We start from the raw sequence: 20761 nt of genomic DNA, 5'->3' as shown, positions 1-20761 counted from the left end.
AACAACAGGACATGGCTTTAAAGCAAAATGGCGGCGAGTTGCGGTGAAACAGCACCGGGTGATTCACGAGGAAAAAGGCTGATCTACGAAATGACACAACCACTGGCGGTTTTTGAAACAGAATTTTAAGGTAGATTGAAATTTATCTTCCTTGTGTGGTTAAGTATCTTATCCATCGAGTTCAATTTCTTGCATTTTCCCGCAGGTCTAGTGATCGTATCGACGCATTTCTGAGAACTTACATAAGCTTAATCCTTACAAGTTGAGATTCGGTCGAGGGGCCATTTTTTCTTTATATCTCTCACACAACTTCATTTTTATTGGAAGTTTAGTGTTGTCTATAATCCAAGCAGCTGATTTTGGTTCAGTTTAAGCAAACATTGTTTTCGCATTGGACAAACTGCCGCGGAATAATTAACCACGGCCATGCCGCCAGTCGCTGTCTGAAATGAAATATTGTAAGTCTTAATTCATGTGATAAGCATCTACAATGGCATTCTATCAACATTCCACTCAACCTATTTAGTTTCTATGTCGCTATCGCAGATACGTTGGCATCGAAATAATGCTTCAGTACTAGTTTTAGAAGAAACTTCTTTGTGTAGAAAACCCACATGTACATGATTTGCGGTTTCGGTTTAGAGCGTGTAAGCTTTCATTTCAAAAGGAGTTCAAGGGAGGGCGTTTATTGCAGACAAAGTGCTTATAATTTATAGCGATGTGGCATGTGTTTATTTCTACTTAAACAGCTGAGAATATGGAAACACCAAGTGAACAGCAACAAACTAAGCAGAAAGTTTTAATTTTTGGTTGAACTGAGGACACCATAGACCCATCACGGTTTATAAACTTCTGACATGGACCAGTTAGCGAAAATCCATCGACATCGCTGGAAAGAAGGCCTTAAAATCAATAAAGTTGCCAAGCCCCTAGACAGTAACACTCTCCCATGGCTGGCATTCCCCACGACCCAGCCATGAGCCCCCACGTCCAGTCATCCGGACACCCATCACACTGCATGCATAAGCAGTGGCAAAAAAAAAACCGAGATGAACCAACCAGAAACTCCACAAAGTCCGCTACACACCGCCACACTTAAACGCAACCACAATGCAGTGCTCTGCGCATTCGCTACCTACCAAGAGCTGCTGACCGCCCAATGAATGCCAGCTTTTCTTTGTTGTTAGCTTAGTTCAATTGCATTTAACTGCATTTAACTTTACTAAAAAGTTTCTCAACAAACTGTTCTCACAAATGTTTACCTGCTGACAGAATAATGAAGAAGTAACTGTATTCTACCCAGCACAACCACTGCCCTAAGAATGTATATAATAGCATCTTATTTCCAGGGTTCTATCTTTTTACCTCCCAACATTTAGGGTTATAATTATCAATGACATTTTTCTCTTAAATTTGTGTATTTGATCTGACAACAATTAATTTTCTGCCATTAATTTCCTAATGCATACATTTAAATACAAATTGTATTCCGCGCCTACCCCATGCGACCTAGAGTACTTTGGAAATGATTATGAGGTCCATTTAAGGTTCTGTTATTTATCAAAATAACGTTTGAACAGAGATGATTACATGTACACTCTGTAGGTTGACTAATGCATTTTATTGGTGTGTGTATACGTATATGCTCTTCATGCAGTTTCAGATAGAAAGACATTAATTTTTTTTTTATTCTCAAAAATCTGGAACTTTTAAATTGATTGCCAGGGTTTTCTGTTTATTTTGCTTCAGCAGTTGCACTGTGCCGATGTTTTGATGGATGACAGCAGCAGTGATAACGAGGATTTTGAAGGTTTTGTTGTGAGCCCAGAGGAGAAGGCAAGTTACAAAGTATGGACAAGGAAAAGAAGAGCTTCTGAGGCTTTAAGCAGTGACAGTGAAGATGATATGAGTGGAGATGATGATGATGATGATGATGATGATGATGAGGATGATGAGGAGGTGGAGGAGGATGATGATGATGGCGGTGATGAATCGGCCATAGACGAGGAGGAAGAAGTTGGAGGTTGGTTGCTATATAAAGATACATGTACATGTATGTTGGCTTTACTTACAGTGGATGAAAGTGTATAAAAATTAGCCTTGAAAGTATTGTCAATGTATATTTCATTAATTTTTTAAATTTTGATTTAAATTTTTGTTCAATATCATTATTATTATTTTTTTTGGCTTGGATAGTTAAACCCCCCCCCCTCCCCCCCACCAAAACCACCAAAAACAAAAACAAAAAAGAATTTTTTTTTTTTCACAGCCCCATGTAAAAGCTAGGAGGGTTTTTGAGACATGTCATACATGTCATATACATGTATTTCATTGAGGAACATCTTATAGCTACCACACAACATTAAGTTTCTGATCATGTACCCTAATACTGAAAAAATAAATGCACACAGTCAAATTCCAAATGTTTGGTTTCAGTGTATTATCCTACTCTGCACTAGAGCAGAGTTGCTTTGATCCTTTGTAAACCCAGATAAGTCTTATCTAGGAAAGATCAAAGTGACTCGATCTGCTTGCAGGATAAAAATATCCATACCCACCACATGGAAGCTAGGTTGTTGGAAATTCTGTGGGAGATAGGGGACTTGATAACAAAAGTTCGTAAACAAATAAATGAGCTAAATTGAAATTTCCAGGGGGCGGGGGGGGGGGGGGGGATCCAATCCAATCTTTTGGAGGGGTATGGAAATTTTCTGAAACATTTTTTAATAAAATTCCCAATTAAAACATTAATTAACATTGGCTTGTGTCCATATGTTTTGGAAGACAAATAATATAATATTACTGTATACACAAGATTTAAAGGTATTCTTGATTTTACAAATACGTGTATGCATGCAAATACAAATTGTACTGTCTTTATACAGTCATGTAATGTAGCTGACGTGATCTTTACAACATCAAGAATCTCAAAATTATCTCGTATCTGTTGCATCCATTTTAAACCACTTCACACAATTGAACAGTTTATTTCTGTTGATTTGATAGATGAAGATAATGAAGACTGTGATGATCCAATTGATGATATAAATATTGAAGACTCTGGTAATGAGATGTCATCTGGTAATGTTGATCAATGCCCAGTCTGTTTGATGTCTCTGAAAGAACAGCTTCTTGGGACACCCAATAACTGCCCACATGTGTTTTGTTTTGATTGCATACAAGAATGGTCAAAGGTGAGAATAGGCACTACCTAGTGACACTGTTATTTCAGAATGGGTACTGTGACTACCAGCAGGTAAAAGTCACAGCCTAGCCGAGTTAGCCTGCAAACACAGATGTATTTTTGGCTGTCCCGGAGAAGCAACAGCTGGAAATATTTCTGCATTCACAGGCTATTAGCCGAGTTGACAGTCACTCCAAGATGTAAATGCTGGCTTTGTATGCAGGCATTGATAAGGGTGATTGGAGGGGACAGCTTAAAGTTAAGAACATACTTTTCCAGAAGTTCTTGCTTATAATTTATTGGCAACTTCCTGCACAACCACAACATTTGTTGTTTTTATTGCAAGAGAATGATCTGAAATTCTTTGTTAGCCTTAACCTCCTTTATAATTTCTTTGTCATCTCTATTTGATTTGCTTAAGCTGCTACAATTGTAATTGATGCATTGTTGCTGAATTAATGAATACTTTAACATTGAATTTTATGTTTACTTACAACATTACTGTATTCTAATTGTATAATTTGTAGAATGCCACTACTTGCCCAGTAGGAAGGAAACCATTCAGTGAAATATTGGTTCATGCAACAAAGAAAGGACCTGTTTTGCAAAGGGTAATTTACATGTGTTATTAGATGTATATCAATATTGTTTGTTTGTTTTTTAGGGTACAGTGTATAAATAGTTTTGGTGTGATCATTCTCAGCTGTATACGTAATCATGAATATGGAAATTTAACAAACTGGCAGGAGTCCAAAGCTGTCAATGGACCAGAAACCTGGGGGAATCCCCAGCTATTGAAATTCTGAGTCCTGGCCATGGCTGATTAAAACTGCAGACATATAAGTGACTCTTAACTCAAAAGTCAGGTGTACTAATTAAATGTAGATGCACTGCCTTTATTAGTGCTGCACACCCTGGTTTACACGTACAACGCAAGCATAAGCATAAGCACAAGCATGAACACAAGGATGTTTATACATGCGATAAGCATCAGCATAATGTGACATACGCAAGCGCAGAAGCATAAAAATTTGCTGCCGCCATTTTGCAAATGGCAACGCATGAGTAACTAGAATGTACGCTGAAAACTTGTCATTGTTTTTCAGTTTTATTTCCTTGTGCTCGGCTTATGCTTGCGTCGTGCCGGTTTACACGTACGACGCAACGACGCAAGCATAAGCACAAGCACAAGCACAAGCACAAGAGAATGGAAATCATTCCATTCTCTTGTGCATGTGCTTATGCTTGCGTCGTTGCGTCGTACATGTAAACTGGGATGACGCTAGCATAAGTGCAAGCCCAAGCATAAGGCGCTTATGCTTGCGTCGCACCGGTTTACACGTAGGTTTCTTCTGCTTATGCTTGTGTCGTACGTGTAAACCAGGCTTTACCAATTGCAATTCCTTTATAGTAACCACCCAGCAACCAGTTATAATAGCCTAGGATTCCCTAACTGTAGTTTCCTGGTACAGGAATGGTGGCACAGCATAGTGGCTAATATGTACCTTAATACTGAATTCAGTTGGAGGGTTTGAACATTGATGGTTTGAGGCTGTGCTGGTCCTTGCATTGTCTGATAGCTGCTTCCTTAAACAAGGCACAAGTGTACTGTATCACCAAACTACATGTACAAGTGATATGTTACTAGGATAACCCTGCGATGGATTACCGGTCCCCACCCATGGGGGAGGGGATATTGAAATACTTCAAGTTATTTCATGCTACAGAAAATTATTATAGAGTGTTATATACAGTATAGTAGCCAGCAGAACAGATGTTATTTTTTGTGCTTTTTCATGCCTGACTCGCACTCTACGTTTGCCTAATGCTTGCCCGCGAAAAACGCAAACAAAACAAGGCCTGTTCTGCAGTCTGTATATTTAACAATTATTCCACGAGCGCGCATTGGATATGAGATGATAGATAGCCAACGAGGCGCGTAGCGCCGAGTTGGCTATAATCATCTCATATCCAACAAGTGCAAGTGGAATAATTGTTTTATTAAAAACAATCAAGAAATATTGCTAGATCTTACAGATTTCGCTGTGCAAGAACAACCAGAAGACAATTTAATGATCGTCATTTCTCGGCCATGGTATAATGGCTCATATACCATGGCCTCTAAGCCAATCAAATCCCTCGAATTGCATTATACAATGATTCAGTTTTTAATAAATATATATACGCTGTGTAGCTGAGTGGTCCACTTAATGTGACCTGAAGACTTAACCTTTACCTACTGTTAATAGATTCCTGTTGAGGAACGACCAGCTGGAGCTGAAGAAGAGGAAGATGACCCAACTTACTGTGAGGTGATGTGCAGTTGGGGTTGATTTGTTGAATTACCCAATACATAAATGTGCATTAAAAATTACATGTAAATTGCTCACATCAGCATGTAAAAATCAAATTGAGTTAGAGTATGTCTCAGTGCAAAGTCTGAAATGAGTGTCATAATTTGAAATTTTAGTGTGCTTTATCATTTCTTCATCAGGTATGTGGTGAATGTAACAGAGAAGCCAGAATGCTGTTATGTGATGGTTGTGATAATGGGTAAGTTACAATGCCTGAGAAGTCTCACTGATAATGGACAGTTTTTTAACTAAAAATGTGTTAACCTTTTTTTCTTAGTGTGCCATGCCTTAACATGCTTGCGTTCAGGTATTTGCATTACCCAGTACCATGTGCCAGTCCTTTCAAAAAAAATTTGTCAAATGGTGTGTTTTGTAGAACATGCCATGGGCCTCGTTTCAACTCAGAAATGTGGAGTTTTTTTAATAACTTGTTCAGTTTTGCCCCGAGCATTTTGAAGTAAAAAGTGGCAGGATTTTTCATTTCACTTACTTTATAAAGCTTGTTACCATCCCGCCTTTAGGTATCACATGGAATGTTTGACTCCACCTGTTGAATTTGTTCCTCTGGATGAGTGGTTCTGTCCCGCGTGTACATCTCGCGAGGACGCTGAAGAGGAACAACACGAAGACGAAGAGGTGCTAGAGGTACGTGAAAGAGAGGCACCACGTGCGCGGGTCACGCGCGGGAGACCACGAGGAAGTACTGCAAGACGAGTTTCCAGTTCAGGAAGAACAGGTGTGGTTGTTTGTGTACAATATAGGGATTTTTTTTTTTTAGTGCGGGAACTTTATGGGTACTGTTTGAAAGAGGTGACACTGAATCATTCTGAAATACCACCGTTTTACTTTCACAACCAAACCTTCAGTCATGTTACAGTGTACAGTCAAACCTCTTTATTACGGACACCACGGGGACAGGAATAAGTGCCGTATTATAGAGGTGTCCGTTTTAGAGAGGTAGACTTTTTATGGATTTCAGTCTCTCGGGGACCAAGTGAACTGTCCGTAATAGAGAGGTGTCCGTATTATAGGGTCGTCCGTAAGGAAAGGTTCCACTATATATGGTTTTAACTTTTAAGATGGTAGATGAGATCCTGAAATGTGACCATTGAAATTCCCTGCATGTGGAGGTGGTTACTTTGCTTACAAGGTTTAACAGGTCATGTCCGCGTCCACATATGAAATCCTGAATTGCCACAATTCAAATGAAGGCAGCCAAGCAGTGCGTTTGGGTCAGTGGTACAGAAGTTTAGCATTTGCACCAGTGGGCGAAGTCCTACATCGCTATTTAACAGTACTTTCGTGTGGTACTGTTCAGTTATGCTCTGATGCCGTGCCTGAGGGTTTCAATGCTTCATTATGTGAATGAAATCCTTAAGTACGACCATTCAAATGAAAGCTACTGAGAAGTACTTTCCTGTGGTGCTGTTTATTTTGCTGTACAAGATGGTTCTAACTTTTGAGTCTGTATGTGACATCCTATGCTTTAACCATTCAAATGAAAGATATCAAGCAGAACTGTCATGTTATGTTGAACAGGGTGGCTCTGCATTTTGAGACAGTTGATGAAATATCACTTCTGTAAAAGTGTGAACATTCAACTGCAAGCTCTTCAGCAGTACTCTCTTATGGCGGTGTTTGTTATGCTGAACAGAGTGGTTCTAACCTATCACGTAGATATTGTATAGTGCACATATGTAGGTGTAAAAGTGTGACCTCTCGGATGTTTGTCGCTTCTTAATTCGGTAATAGGGACCTTAAGATTTGACTACGAGTACGAGATTGAGTACGAGTGCGACTTTTCAAATCTAGTTTGCGTGGTTTAGATAACGGCTTGTCACACTAAAACTTGTTTCTAGGGTCTCTTTATCTGCTGGTAAGCAACGGGAAAGAGCGAGGGTTCTGGGGATGTGGCTAATTTGAAATTTGAAAGTCGTACGCGAAGTCAATCTCGTCCTCTGATCTGAAGGTCCCTGATATGTTTATTGCAGCGACAACACGAACAGCTCGAACAGTTGCCTCAACACGAGGACGAGGCAGAACTGCACGGGGACAGGGAAGGAGTAGCAGTCGTGGGTGCGGTCGAGGAGGAAGAAGGTCGAGCACATCAGGTCGATCAAGCTCCACGAAAAAGACATCGGCAGGCAAGATAGGGAAACGAAAAAAGTCACAATCCCGAAGCACTAAGATGGGTGACAAAACGGCTAAAAGGAAGCGGTACACGAAGCGAAGAAAGACTTCTAAAACAAAAACGTCGAGAACGGCAAAGAGACGACGCGTAACCGAAGAAGACGAGGTGTCGCCGTTTATTTATGAGCCGCAACGACGCGGCAGAACTGTCCATGCACGTCTGCTGGAAAGTTTAAGCTCGACAGGTCCTTCCACTGAGCCTGGGCGCCACGTGTCGGTTGGTAGGATGCCATTTCCCAATAGAGTCGAACCGAGCTCCAGCTTTGCGCTATTTGGGAACGCTTATGCCTTGTATGATTTTGATGATGGAGACGACGATGCTCAAGAAGTATCTAAGAAGGAAATACAGACAAACCCTTGGAGGTAAGACTGTTCGTGATTTGCCCAACATTGTATATTTGAGAGCTAAATTTTATAAATTTTATTGCAGACGTTGTCTAAAGTAAGTTTGTAATAAAAATAACATCCTGTCGAAAACAAACAAACTAATTAACGAACAAACAAGCAAACACACGAAAAACAACTGAAATAAATAAAAAATCTTATCGGTTGCGGAAACTTATCCAGACTTTCCAGAAAAGGGCGCTTGGTTTTGATGATCACTTTGCAACCTGTGTTTGGGTTGGCGCAATCATAGCTGTAATTAGCCGAAACCAACTTGGCAAATGTCTCATGTCCAATTCTGGCTGTCCTCATTGCGGCTCAGGGATCAGAATACACAACATCAGCACCCACAGGAGCAGAATGAACAGAATATAACTGAAAGAGGTGTTGGTCCCAAAAGAACATCGACTGGTTGTTCGCTTCGAGGTCTTATATATAATCTTTAAAAAACGAGAGCAGGAGTGTTTTGTTGGGTTTAAAACCACGAGGTGCATGCGTCGTGGTTTTAGACTCGATAAAACACGTGCTGCGAGTTTTTTTAACCTTCTTCAAAAACATTCCTGGCAAAGCGTGTGTCAATAGGGTTCATAACAATTATGCTTTTGTGAACGTTGGAAAACAGCATACGAGAAAAACACCGCATACGAATGAGGAGTGTTTTAGCAACTGATAAAACACCGCATTTGATAGGTCAATGGGCTTATGAATTATTAATGTGTTTTGAGTGAATTTTAAGAAGGTGAAATTTCCAAGTGGCATTCATCAGACCAATAGTTCCGAGATAGAAACACTCCATTGTATTTATTGTTTAGTACTAAATTTTCCTTCGCACAAAAGTCACTGAGAAAATGTACTGGCCTTGAGATAAAAATGGTTGAAGGCGATTTAATATCATTGAGCTTGATTGAACTATCTCACATATTTTAATCAAGCTCAAGTGAACGTGAAGCCAATTTTGTTTCTTGAATTTTGCATCATTCGGCTTTCCATAGCGGAGGCTAAAAACACTTCAATAAGCCTTTCGGAAAGACATTCGCGCGACGCCATTGAAATAAGCCAGTCTATTCGCAGGTTAAGAATTTTGGGAGGATAGATCCTTAAAAGGTAGAAACAGTATTTTAGCCATGGCAAACTGCTGAAGCCAGTTTTGTTTGGTTTTCAGTTCCGAATCAAGCAACCCTGATGTCTTGGGATCCATATTTGAAGGCCTGGATACTTTGCACAGTTCTGGCACTCAGTTGTCACGTGATGGTAAAATAATTACAACCGCTGGCCAGTCACATGGTAAAGGATCTGCGGAAGCTGATGCCAGGAGCAAGCAAGATAACTTGACTACTTGCAAAGACAAAGAGGAGAATAATAGTGATGGGCCGAAGATTAAAGAAGAAAACACAGCGGAGATGAAACTTTTAAAAGAAAACAAAACTTTTTCAAAGGAATCTGACATTTCCAAAGCTTCCGCAGAGTCAAAGGATAAACGAAATGTTAGCGAACAGTGTTGGCGAGGTGACAACATTTTTGAAAATCTGATTTCTTTTTCAAAGCCGGAATGCAGTGCGCCGTGTGGTAAGGTAACGGAAATACAGCGCCCCCAGCACACGATCTCTTCTTCCGTTGCAAGCGGTTGTTCACCACCATCAAGGTCTCCTTCGTCTAAATCAACGCTTTCTGGTTTTCGAATTCCTAAACGGAGTCCATCGTGCGACTCTCAAGGCGAAACAAGTAGAATCGTTGATTCTTGTGATACTGGGTCTGTTATTGATAGGCAACAACAGGTTCCAAGTTCCCCTCTTGCCAAATTTAAAATACCGAAACGAACGAAGAGCCTATCTTCCGATGATAATTCAAAACAAGAATTCTTTCGTGTTAAAACAGACATCACAAACGTGCGGCAGAGATCGCCAAATTCGTCAACAACTGGCATGGAGCACAAACGGATGGCCCCAAATTTAACTTCTCAAACCAAAGGCGTTCCTCGTTCCAGTTGTGTCACAGACCCAAAGACTGCGCAAAGTTCAGGTTCAAAATACACGAGACCCTTCACGCGGGAAAATTTTCAGCGTAGGAATTCCCTCAAATCTTCAGCATCTGCTGCTGAAACTAGCGTGGCCAATTCGACCAGCACGATCAGATGTCAGGCAAATAAAATCAACAGCAGCATCCACAGTTACACGGCTGTGCGGAGTGCTTCAAGTATGAGAGCATCTGTACCTGCTGGTGCCGCCGCACCTTGCGTGACAAAGTCGAACAACGTTGCTAGATGTCACGCAACGAAAGCCATCTCGTCTAGTCATTCAGTTGTGAGAAGCACGTCCATTGCGACATCTCCTGATGCGCTTGGTGGAACGGATTCAACTACCAGCCTTGCAAAGAGACCTAGGGATATTCCTCATGTTCACGCAACTTCTACAAGTAGCGTGACGCCTTTAACTAAAGTAGCACCTTTAATCGACAATTCAAACCCGACAGAAGGTAACGAACAACGCAGTAGCAACATCGAAATAATCAAGATGCTGCATGAAAAACAGCGAAGTATGAGGGAACGGATGTCAGGTGATCGTAAAATGTTATCTCCTTCAAATTCAGGATCTCTTCCAAGTTGTAGTGCTGGGGATAACTTGAAGCCGCTGCCCAAGGAAAGATCTCATAATACGAAGCCATCCCCAAGCTGTTCTCGTGGAGTTAACTTACCAGTTGCAGTAGTGAAGCCTTCGCCTCAAATTTTGAGCCCGGTAGCAGCCGTCCCCGCTGTCCTTCCAGCTGGCACATTTGAAAGTCAGTCTCCGGTCAAGAGCATTGCCAGTGGAATTATCGATGTTCACAGCTGTAACACGCAGGAATTTAAGAGAGTACGTTCGGAATCTAACGCACACAATTCGAAAGACAAAACTGCAGCAGAGAATCTTGATAAGACGCTCACTGGAGGTAGTGGTGACAGAGATCAACAGAGAAAGTTGGTAAGGATATTAAAAGCGCGGGAGGGGTAAGCTTGTTAATAGTCTCACAGCTGTTCCCCGTTTTAGCAAAATTTGATGGCTGAGTAATCGAGAGAGAAACTTGGGAGTAGCACCAAACTGCAAATTAGCGGTCTTGGGGTTTGAAGTGAAAGCGATTTCCATTGTACTCGCCACCCCCACCCCTATGTAACCAGTTTTGTACCTTTCCATAGTTTTGCTCTTCTTCAGTCATCAAATATGGCGTTATTGAACTTTTCCAGCACACGGAAAATTAGGAGTGAACAGTCTGGGGTTCTATAGATCTAGCGAATGTTTGTTCTTATGTAATGTTTAAAACACGAGCAGCAATGATGTTTTATCAGGATTTAAAGCCACGAGGCGCAGCCGAGTGGTGTTAGACCCGATAAAACACATGCTGCGAGTTTTTTGAACGGCTTCAAAAACATTCCTGGAAAAGCGTGTGTCAAGAGAGTTCATACGATGATGCTTTTTTGAACGTTGGAAATCAGCATACGAGAAAAACATTAAACACCGCATACTAAAGAAGAGGAGGTTTTATTGGGTTTTAAAACCACTGCACATGATGTTTTATCGACCATTTGATAGGTTAGAGGGCTTATGAATTATTAATGAGTTTTTGAAGAACAGAGTTGATAAAGCAATTTGGCCACTGTAAAGAGATTCGAGTGCTGACGTTTCGAGAGCCCGCGTAAATGGATCTTAATACTTAATACTAACGGCTACGTTGGGCTTACGTATGAAATGTAATTTTTTTACGACTTTTCCACCCGAATATAGGTTTACACAGGCGCTGGACACGTCAGCACTCGAATCTCTTTGCAGTTTCCATGCAAATTACCTTATTAACTCTGTTGATAAGTTGTTGTTGTTAACGTTCTTGTTAGCCGATCAAATTGCATCATGTGCAGTTGGGCCAATTCGGATAAGCGTCGGTATTTGCGCGAGGTAGTTAAGTTGGTACAAGTCAGCGCCCCGTGTAGACCGGAATAAATACAGTCCAACAACTCAACTGTCAGCCTGGTTTTCAGATTAGAAATCTGTCCCACAACCTACTGGTAAAACGCCCAGGTATTTGACTCCGAAAAGTTAATATGCTAAATGGGGCAAGGCATTCCAATTTTTGTCGTTTCTGCTCTTTATCAGGGAATAGCACGCCTCCAGCGACATGAGCAGATAGTTGACGAAGTAAAACTTGCCCTGAAGCCATTCTTTCAACGTGGAGACATCACGAAAGATGACTACAAGCTAATAATGAAAAAGAGTGTACAAAAGGTTTGTTGAATATTCAATACTTATCAGACTGGTTATAACGAGTTTAGTGATCTTCAGTTGTGTTGACAATGCTTTGGTTTTGCTTTCCTTCGCCCTTCATGCTATTCACTGGTTTGGTATGTATCATAGCAATCATGCACTTCGGTTGTGAGAAGTATGTCACAGATTACTGGACGGGTTTTATTCATGTATACAAATGGATTCAGGGCCCTTGAGGTTGAGGGTTTAATGAGATGGAAGCCATGAAGGTTTAAAACATTGTTGTTAACAGTCACATTTCGACACATTGTTCGTCTAGTCATCTATGGCATACTACTATGGTGTGACGACGACGATGATGATGATGATGATGATGATGATGATGATGATGATGATGATGATGATGATGATGATGATGATGATGGAACAAACTTCCTTTGGAAATACGGGCCAGTCCGAATGTCACTCTCTTTAAATTCAAGTTAAAGACATACCTTTTAAAAAAAGTGTACAATTTGTCTTGACATTTGATATTTTTATACTCTGTGACTTTCTACATTTTGTTATACATATTTTTAATTTTGAAATAAGCAGTGTGTGAAGCGCTTTGGAATATTTTTTTTATAATCTCAGCGCTATATAAATTATTATTATTATTATTATTATTATTATTATTATTATTATTATTATTATTATTATTGATGATGATGATGATGATGATGACGACGACGACGACGACGACGGAAAAGCCCATTGTCCTTTTATTTTTTACTTGCAGATTAAAGAATCCAGCAGCAGCGTGGATCGTGACCGAGTTGGCCGTCTTGTTAAGAAGTACTTAAAAAAGATCAAGGGTGTCAGCTTCACTAGTTCGCCTTAATGGTTTTCTTAGTGTAAGTCAGATAATGTTGGGAGTGATAAAACTTGGAGGATTGACGAATACCCTGAAAGGAAAAAAGCATCAGAAGAAGAAGGAACTTAGCCAACATTTAATTCTAAGAAGGGCCAGAGTGATTGAGAACATCCTCTAGGCTTACTTTCCATACGATCTCTAACGATCGCCAAGGATGGCTGTCGTTACATAAACTGAGAGATCACCAACCAGGTGATACATGTGTCTGAAGCAGGGTATATGGCTGTTGGTGGCTGAAACACTTATCGCCGTCATGTTTCCATGTGATCGACGTTATCTCTGACCACTTTTTCAGCGACTAGACGATCTTTGGCAATCATATCGGGCGCATTCTTTCGGGAAAATTTTGGCTGTTCTCAAAACACAGCATATTAGTTCCCACAGGAGAAGAATGAACGGGATATAATTTTTTTTCATCCCGAAAAGGTATTGGTTCCATAAGACATCGGCTGATAGTTCGCTTCGAGGGCTTATATGCATGCTAATTTTAAAAACGTGAAATTTCGAAGTGGAAATGTAAGGCCATAATTAAGTAGGAGATAAGTAGTGTTTGGTCTTATGTATTGTCCTGTTTTGTTTAATTCCATGAAGTAGATGGAAACTAAATAAGTATCTAGGGCCGCATCAGCTGCAAATCAGCCGTTTCAGGGCTCGTCACGCAACACCCTCCCTTGCGTGACGAGCTCAAACGACGGCTGCAAAGGAGACCACCATTTTAGACAGACGGTCTTATTCGGTTTACAGTTGTAGCATTCGTATGTATTTATATTTGGTACATAAAGTCGTGGGTTAAAAAACGTAAATTAAAAATAAAAAAGAAACAAAGGAGGAGCAGCTGAGAAGTTTTTCAGACTTGGGTCCTTTTTGAGTTATACTGTTTTAAGAAAATGTAAACTTATTTGTACAGAGATAGTTCATATTTCTAAATTTTATATGCTACTGTCGGATTTACTGCAGAAATTCCCTATTGAATAAATTTTTAGGGCCGGGTTTTCGGATCTGCCAAAATACTGAGGACGTATCCGAGACTAAGCTTGAAGTTAATAAGCGTTTATTAGAATAATAGTAAGCCCAAAAGCGAAAAAATCGTACTTTTAACTGTGCCGTCGGGCATTTGACCAGCTCGTTTGTCCCGACCGAGGGCACTTGCCAGTTTATTTCCAACAAATTCTAATCCGGGGATCAGCCCCCCCCCCCCCCCCCGGGGAGGGGGTGGGTACGGGATTGGCACTCTTGGAATTGACTGATGCTTTACTAGCTGTTAAAAAAATTAGCGAATTTCAAATAAACCATGCTAACAGTTATTTTTATAAACTTAAGCTTACCGAAATGCCATTGCCTCCTTAGACTTTCTCATACATTTCCCTCAAGGAGACTTTTCAAAGGCAACTAATAAATAAGAATTAAGTCAAGATCTTAAAAATTCAAATAGAATATACAATAAAATGTACAACTGTTAACAGTAAAACTTTTAAGAATCCCAAAGTTTTATAATAGTTTATATTAAATGATTTCCGATCATTAAGCAGGTTCATTCACTACGTGTTGGATGAACCTACTGAAAAGGCAATTGTTGTTGCTGCTTTTGTTCTCTCTTGTTCCATAAAGGGATTAAATAAAGATATTATATGTCATCAAAAGAAGTGCAGGATATCTCTTTCGGTAGAGCACTTGCAAAGTTTGCAAATTATTTTTGTGTGTAATTTTTTTTCCTACCGTAGCTATTTGTAGAATGGTGTTTTCAAGAAAGTTGGAATGCAATCTCGTACCCAGAGTGGGTGGGTGGGCACCAGGAGAGACTGGGGACTTCGAAAAAATTCAAATCTTTTGATTGGCTGTTTCGTAACGGTTGCCATTGTTTTACCGCAGAAATCCTGCGGTAATAAAATTCGAAGACCCCAGAGTCTCTCCTGGCGACTAACCGCTGGCCAAAGAGCCTGAGGACTCTGGGTACAAGATTGTTTGGAATGAGGTTTTTCACACTCGGTAATTGTTTATGAACACAAAATCTAATATTAACCGGTTTATCATGTTTCAGTTCCCCTGCGTGTCGCATCTCCGCCAGTCATTTTCAGCGACAAAAATAAAGTTGCAAGGAATTTTAGTTATTTTAAATCCTTTATGCATTGTTTAGAACTTTCAATATTTGCCTTAACCAAAAGCCATCTTTCACCACGAGTCGTCGTTCGACTCCAACACCGCGCATACTCTTGGTGTTGTGCTTTCAAAGAAAACATCACTCTCAACAACTCTCTTTTTTTCCGTGGCGTACCTGTAACCTAGCTTTTTTAGCTAAGCGTACTGACTACATTAAACATATTGATTGATTGATTGATTGATTGATTGATTGATTGATTGATTGATTGATTGATTGATTGATTGATTGATTGATTGATTGATTGATTGATTGATTGATTGGCAAAAACTAGCAATGGGCCCGAATTATTTCAGATAAAATTCTTAATGACATTACACAGACTCCGTTCGAAAGATGTGAGATAACAAATGGTAGGAATTTCCCGTTTGGTGCTTCAAATTCTGAAACTGAGTTCCTTGAATGAGATAAGATTTTAAACACAAACGAGACCCAACTGGGATGTAAGGATAGCAACTGATTTTGTCGCTTTGGCTTAACAATGTAAAAATTAGGCTAGAAACACTTCTTAAGAGCCGTTGTCAATAACTTTCAAGAATCCAGCGACAGAAGCGAAAATTCGAATTTCTTTTTATTCGCCCCAAAAGACCCTTTTGGAGAATTTTTTTCAAAATTATATTCAAAAGTTCCAGCGAATTTTTATTTTGGCAAAAATTGGGAAATTTCGAAACCGGCCTCAAACGGGCTGGATGGCCCGATTGAAATTATGCAAATTAGTACATTTTCAAAACTCGTTCAAGACAAGGAAACGTTTTCTCGAAATGTTTTCACAATCGTTTTAACATCCCTTGTGCTTCATTTTGCTTCCAAACTATATTTTATATCGACCTGAGCATTCTTTCATTTGAAGTTGCCCACGTAAAGAATACAATGTTTGCTATTCCTTAGATAGAGTGATTTTTGCCATATTTCAGATGACCATAGCATTGGGGGTATACGAATATACTGGTAATAAAATAATGTTTTTGAACGGGCAATTGTTCTTGTTTTGATCATGTTAAAATATTTAGTTTGGCACGTGAAAAGTGAGCGCGCTAGGTCGAGATGTGTGGAATGCACTTTGACCGCACAATTCGCCATTTCAGTTCTTTAACAACAACAACAACAACCTTTATTTTCCTCAAGATTAATAAGAGTGTTTTAATTACATTCTTATATGGTTAAATTTGTTTAGTTTGTTTTGAAAATTTTAAGGTAGATTGAGGATGGAGGCCAAGTTAACCATCCGATTTTCTAGTTGGCCTCCATATTGCATAATGATGTCTAGAAATTGATAACAGGTGAGGAACCAAAAAATGAAAAGATTTAAATAAAACCAAACATGGCGCGACATAATGTAATTTATATCGAGGCGTGGTGTTCACGTGATAATCCGGTGGAGGTGGGTCGTACCAGGTGCGGATAGCACCGTAAGGTAGCCAATGAGCTTAGAGCAAATGATAAAGCGTGGTTATGAAATAGAAATTTTTCCGAGGTAGTCTTCCTTCTTCTCCTCGCCATCAGATTGAACAGATCCCCAGAAATCTCTTTCCCACCTCCTCCCCATTTTTACCACCTGTTACGTTAACGTTTTTTCCTGATGCGTGGGCAGAGTCCAACCCAGGCGAAATTTTGTCGCCCCATTTATCAACAGGAGATTGTACTTTAATTTTTATTGCTGTTTTATGAGTTTGATAATTTGTTCAATTAAACTTGCCACAAACCGTGGCCAAATTTATTCCAACAAAGTTGTCTGTTATTCTCGCTTCTGGGAAATCTGCTAGTAACAGTGTTTTCAACAAAGCTCGCTCTTTAACTGCACCTTTTGTTTAATGAGAACATGCGTCGATATAAAAAGAACTAAGGGAATAAGTTACAATAACTAATTACTGTTACTTTGCACATGTCAATACAGTTCACGGAAGCTTTTAGATTAAAGCCATGGTCTCTGGTTTCATCTCATGCTTTTATACACGTAAATAACTTGCTTTAAACTTGAGTGCTCCCCATATTAGCATTAAGTTATCAAATGATTCTTTTCAGGTGAAATTTTCGAGTTAATTGTTGGCTTCACACTACAAGCTAAGTTAGCTTCAAGTAAGCACTTGATTCAAGTGCACTTGAAAATCTCAAGTCGCACTTTAGAAAACTTGGCTTCACACCTGGTAACAAAGTATACATTTGAAGCACAAGCTGTCAATCATGTTTCGCGGTAAAATCAGAAATGCGATTGCTCGCCGGAAAATCATGGAGCCTTTGCAACGGAAAAACGTGTTATGTTGTTTACTCTTTATTTTGTCTTTAATTTTAACTCAGAGAGTTTTAACATTACAGGAAATGCATAGATACATGTACGAATACTTGGCGACAACACTAAAGAACAGGCGACATCTTCTATGTTTGTCGAGAATGGTTCAGCAACGTGGTTTTTTGGCAAAGAAATCGCCACAGGGTTTGGGCATGGCCTCGTTTAGACTGCTTTTAGCTAACCGCGACATGGATCCACTTTGGAAAATGCATTTCCGCGTGGCTCGTCCAACGTTTAACGCTTTGTGTGATTTGGTACGCGGACTTCTCAAACTGCGAGGCGTATCTCCAGCCATCCATTTTGATTTTTTTTTTTTTGATTGATTTTAGTTCACGGCAAAATGTTTATCTGTCCTGGCACCGCAGCACGTGGCTTTCAGTTGGCTACCCTTTTCCTATTGGTCAAGTACGTTCTCAAGTGTGGTGTTGGCCATACTTGGCGGCGTACTTCGGCTTCTTTGAACTACGAACGTTTCCATGATCACTAAGTAAAGTTCAAGTTGGTAGGTTTTACCCCTTCACACTCGAAGTAGGTTTCAAGTGCACTTAGATTATACTTACAAGCTCTAGTGTGAAGCCAACAAATATTGAGACGTTCAAGCGAGATGAAAGAGCCGTTCCTCGAAAATCAGTGAAATTAATACCCTGTCTCTCATATCATGCTACACTTCCAAACTGCCGTTATTTTTAGGCTAGAAAGTGTAAATGCTCCCTTTTTATGGACCTAAAACAGAATTTGCTTAAAATATTACGAATGAAGTCCACCGCAAGAAAAAACTGAAAAACTCGCGCACCGACGTAAATATAAACATCAGCCGTTTCTCGACTTGCCACATGGATGAAACGCGTCCGTTGTTTTACCTTTGTATACATTTATGACCAGAAAGTAGAAACAAAAAATCTTTTCTATATGCCCATCTGTATAAATACACTTGCCAACCAAGCTTTGTTGTTCTGTGTGTTTGTCGAAAATACTGAAGAATAGTGCAACATTGTTAGTGACTACTTGACTCATTCAATCACAACCCGGATAAAGGGGGTCCTGAAAGGGGGGGGGGGGGGGTACCAATCCCATTTCCCAGCCCATTTTTTTTCCCAAATCCCACTTCCCAGTGTTCAAATCCCATTCCCACTAGCAGAATTCACAGAAAATCCCAGTGTTATACATACCAGCTCTTTTCTCTTCGCATCCACAAAATTACGGCTTCTAAATACGACCCAACACTAAGTTTAATTCAACAAGAAAATCCATTCCAGTTCCATGGAAAGCACTGCCTACAAACCCATGGTACAACCATGGGTACAAAAATAGCAGTCGCCTTTGCCAATTTCTTCATGGTTAAGGTTGAAGCGGAGATTTTAAACCAAAGCGCATTAAAACCACTCATTTGAAAACGATATATAGACGACATATTTTCCCTCTGGACTTTGACAGCGAGAAGATGATGCAGTTCATTGAGCAAGCAAACAAACACCACCCCACAATTTAATTTACGGCTGAAATTTCAGAAACAGAAGAGTGACATTTCTGGATACAAACATTTATAAAGGCGAAAGATTCAGAAGCAATTCAGTTCGTGATGTGCGTGCGCACTTCAAATCTACTAAAACATTTCAATATACGCACACCTCTTCGTGCCACCCATTAGAGGTCAAAAAAGGCTTTATCATAGGCGAGGCTCTGAGACTTCTCATAACAAACTCTTCTAAAAAGATATTTGAAGAGAAAAATAATTCTTAATCTTAAATTACGCTTACGGGAGATAGGTTATCCCGAGAACCTTGTTCAAAGGACCCTCTCAGAAGTGCATTTTGAAAACAGGAAACTGGCACTCCTTCAAAAACCAAAGGAAAACAAACGAATTTTGCCTTTCGTTTACCCAATAACACCCAGCAGTGCCAAAATTAAAACAAATCCTCATGAAAGCCTGGCATTTAATAGAGCAACATGAAACCATTGCTCAAAGAAATCTACAAAGACCCGCCCCTCATGTTACAAAAGAGGGCGGTCAATCAAAGATATAGTCGTGAGCGCCAAATTATAAAAAAAAAAAAGGCTAAAACATGCGCTAGGGAGTCGTGCAGGCCTGTCCAGGCTCTTGTACAATGTAAAACGCTTCAATAGCAAAATCTGCAAATCCTCTTAGTCTACTCATATTCCTCAATACCACACCTTCTACGAATATTCTTCTCCATCTGGGTTGTTGAACAATCCAATGGTAATTCCAGTTTACAGTTCTCGGTGTGTATAATAACATTTTGAGTAGAAAAGTACTTAACTTCCCCGACAGCAGTGCGAGTCTTGCACGACAACTCTGCTCCTGCCGTCACTCCCGCCATGTTGTTTAAGAAATACGCATGCTCTGTAGACCTTTGGCTTTAGACACACCGCTGTACACAAAAATAAAACGTGCTTAGCTGTCTAGACATGCTAAAAATTGGCACGAACAAGGTTTGAACACTTTTTTTACTTTTCTCAATCCCAGGAAATAGGTGATGTCTTGACTGGTCATGGTTACAAAATATTAATCTCATTCCCATTTTTGACATTTTTTCCCATTCCCACTCCCAGTGACCAAATCTCAGTCCCAGTCACCTAAATCCCATTTTCCCAGGGTAAAAACAGGCCGTGAATCCCAGTTCCGATTTTACCCCTTCAGGACCCTCGATTAAACGACTGAAAGCTAGATATAAAGAAATGCTCTTACTTGTCTGCAATCGTTACTCACATTATATCTGGCGATATCACATCCCCGAGGCAAGGCTGAAAATTGTCTCAAATTCCGCATATTAGAGATTCAAAGTTTTGAACAACGCGAATAACTTTTCAATGTGTGACAAGTGAAATGTGATACACAAGCACGCGAAAAGCACAGGAATAAACTATGTCAATATTTGCGCTTGCGATGACAGTGCTAAAAATTAAATAATTTTTGAAAGTTACATCAAGAAGAAATTGAGGTAAGTCAAGGTCTACAAGGTATATATTTAATGGACTGAAACGATAATCATGTACTATTCGTCCCCCGAGATCTACCCTGTGTTGTCTGTGCTGGATTCTTATCA

The 20761-nt window shown here is 39.9% G+C and overlaps 1 protein-coding gene across 3 annotated transcripts; it reads left to right on the top strand.

Moving 5' to 3' along the window:
• On the top strand, positions 1-14085 carry LOC146484665 (uncharacterized). Of its 3 annotated transcripts, none has more exons than XM_085104750.1 (11): positions 1-130; positions 1750-2023; positions 3013-3194; positions 3712-3795; positions 5434-5496; positions 5679-5737; positions 6060-6274; positions 7530-8091; positions 9275-11069; positions 12234-12362; positions 13120-14085. In XM_085104750.1, the coding sequence occupies exons 2-11, from the start codon at positions 1774-1776 to the stop codon at positions 13219-13221; spliced, it is 3441 nt and encodes a 1146-aa protein (XP_084960876.1). In that variant the 5' UTR covers positions 1-130; positions 1750-1773; the 3' UTR covers positions 13222-14085. The 3 variants fall into 3 exon arrangements, with proteins under 3 accessions (XP_084960876.1, XP_084960874.1, XP_084960875.1); XM_085104748.1 differs by having other exon boundaries at positions 13-130; positions 3007-3194; XM_085104749.1 differs by having other exon boundaries at positions 22-130; positions 1753-2023; positions 3007-3194.
• The last annotated feature ends 6676 nt before the right edge of the window (positions 14086-20761 follow it).

Source organism: Pavona decussata, unplaced genomic scaffold, assembly GCF_977016875.1.
Source record: "Pavona decussata unplaced genomic scaffold, jaPavDecu1.1 SCAFFOLD_32, whole genome shotgun sequence".
In the NCBI taxonomy this organism is placed as follows: Eukaryota; Metazoa; Cnidaria; class Anthozoa; order Scleractinia; family Agariciidae; genus Pavona; species Pavona decussata.
The sequence above is the reverse complement of the archived record's forward strand: the minus strand, read 5'-3'. Positions and strand labels throughout refer to the sequence as shown.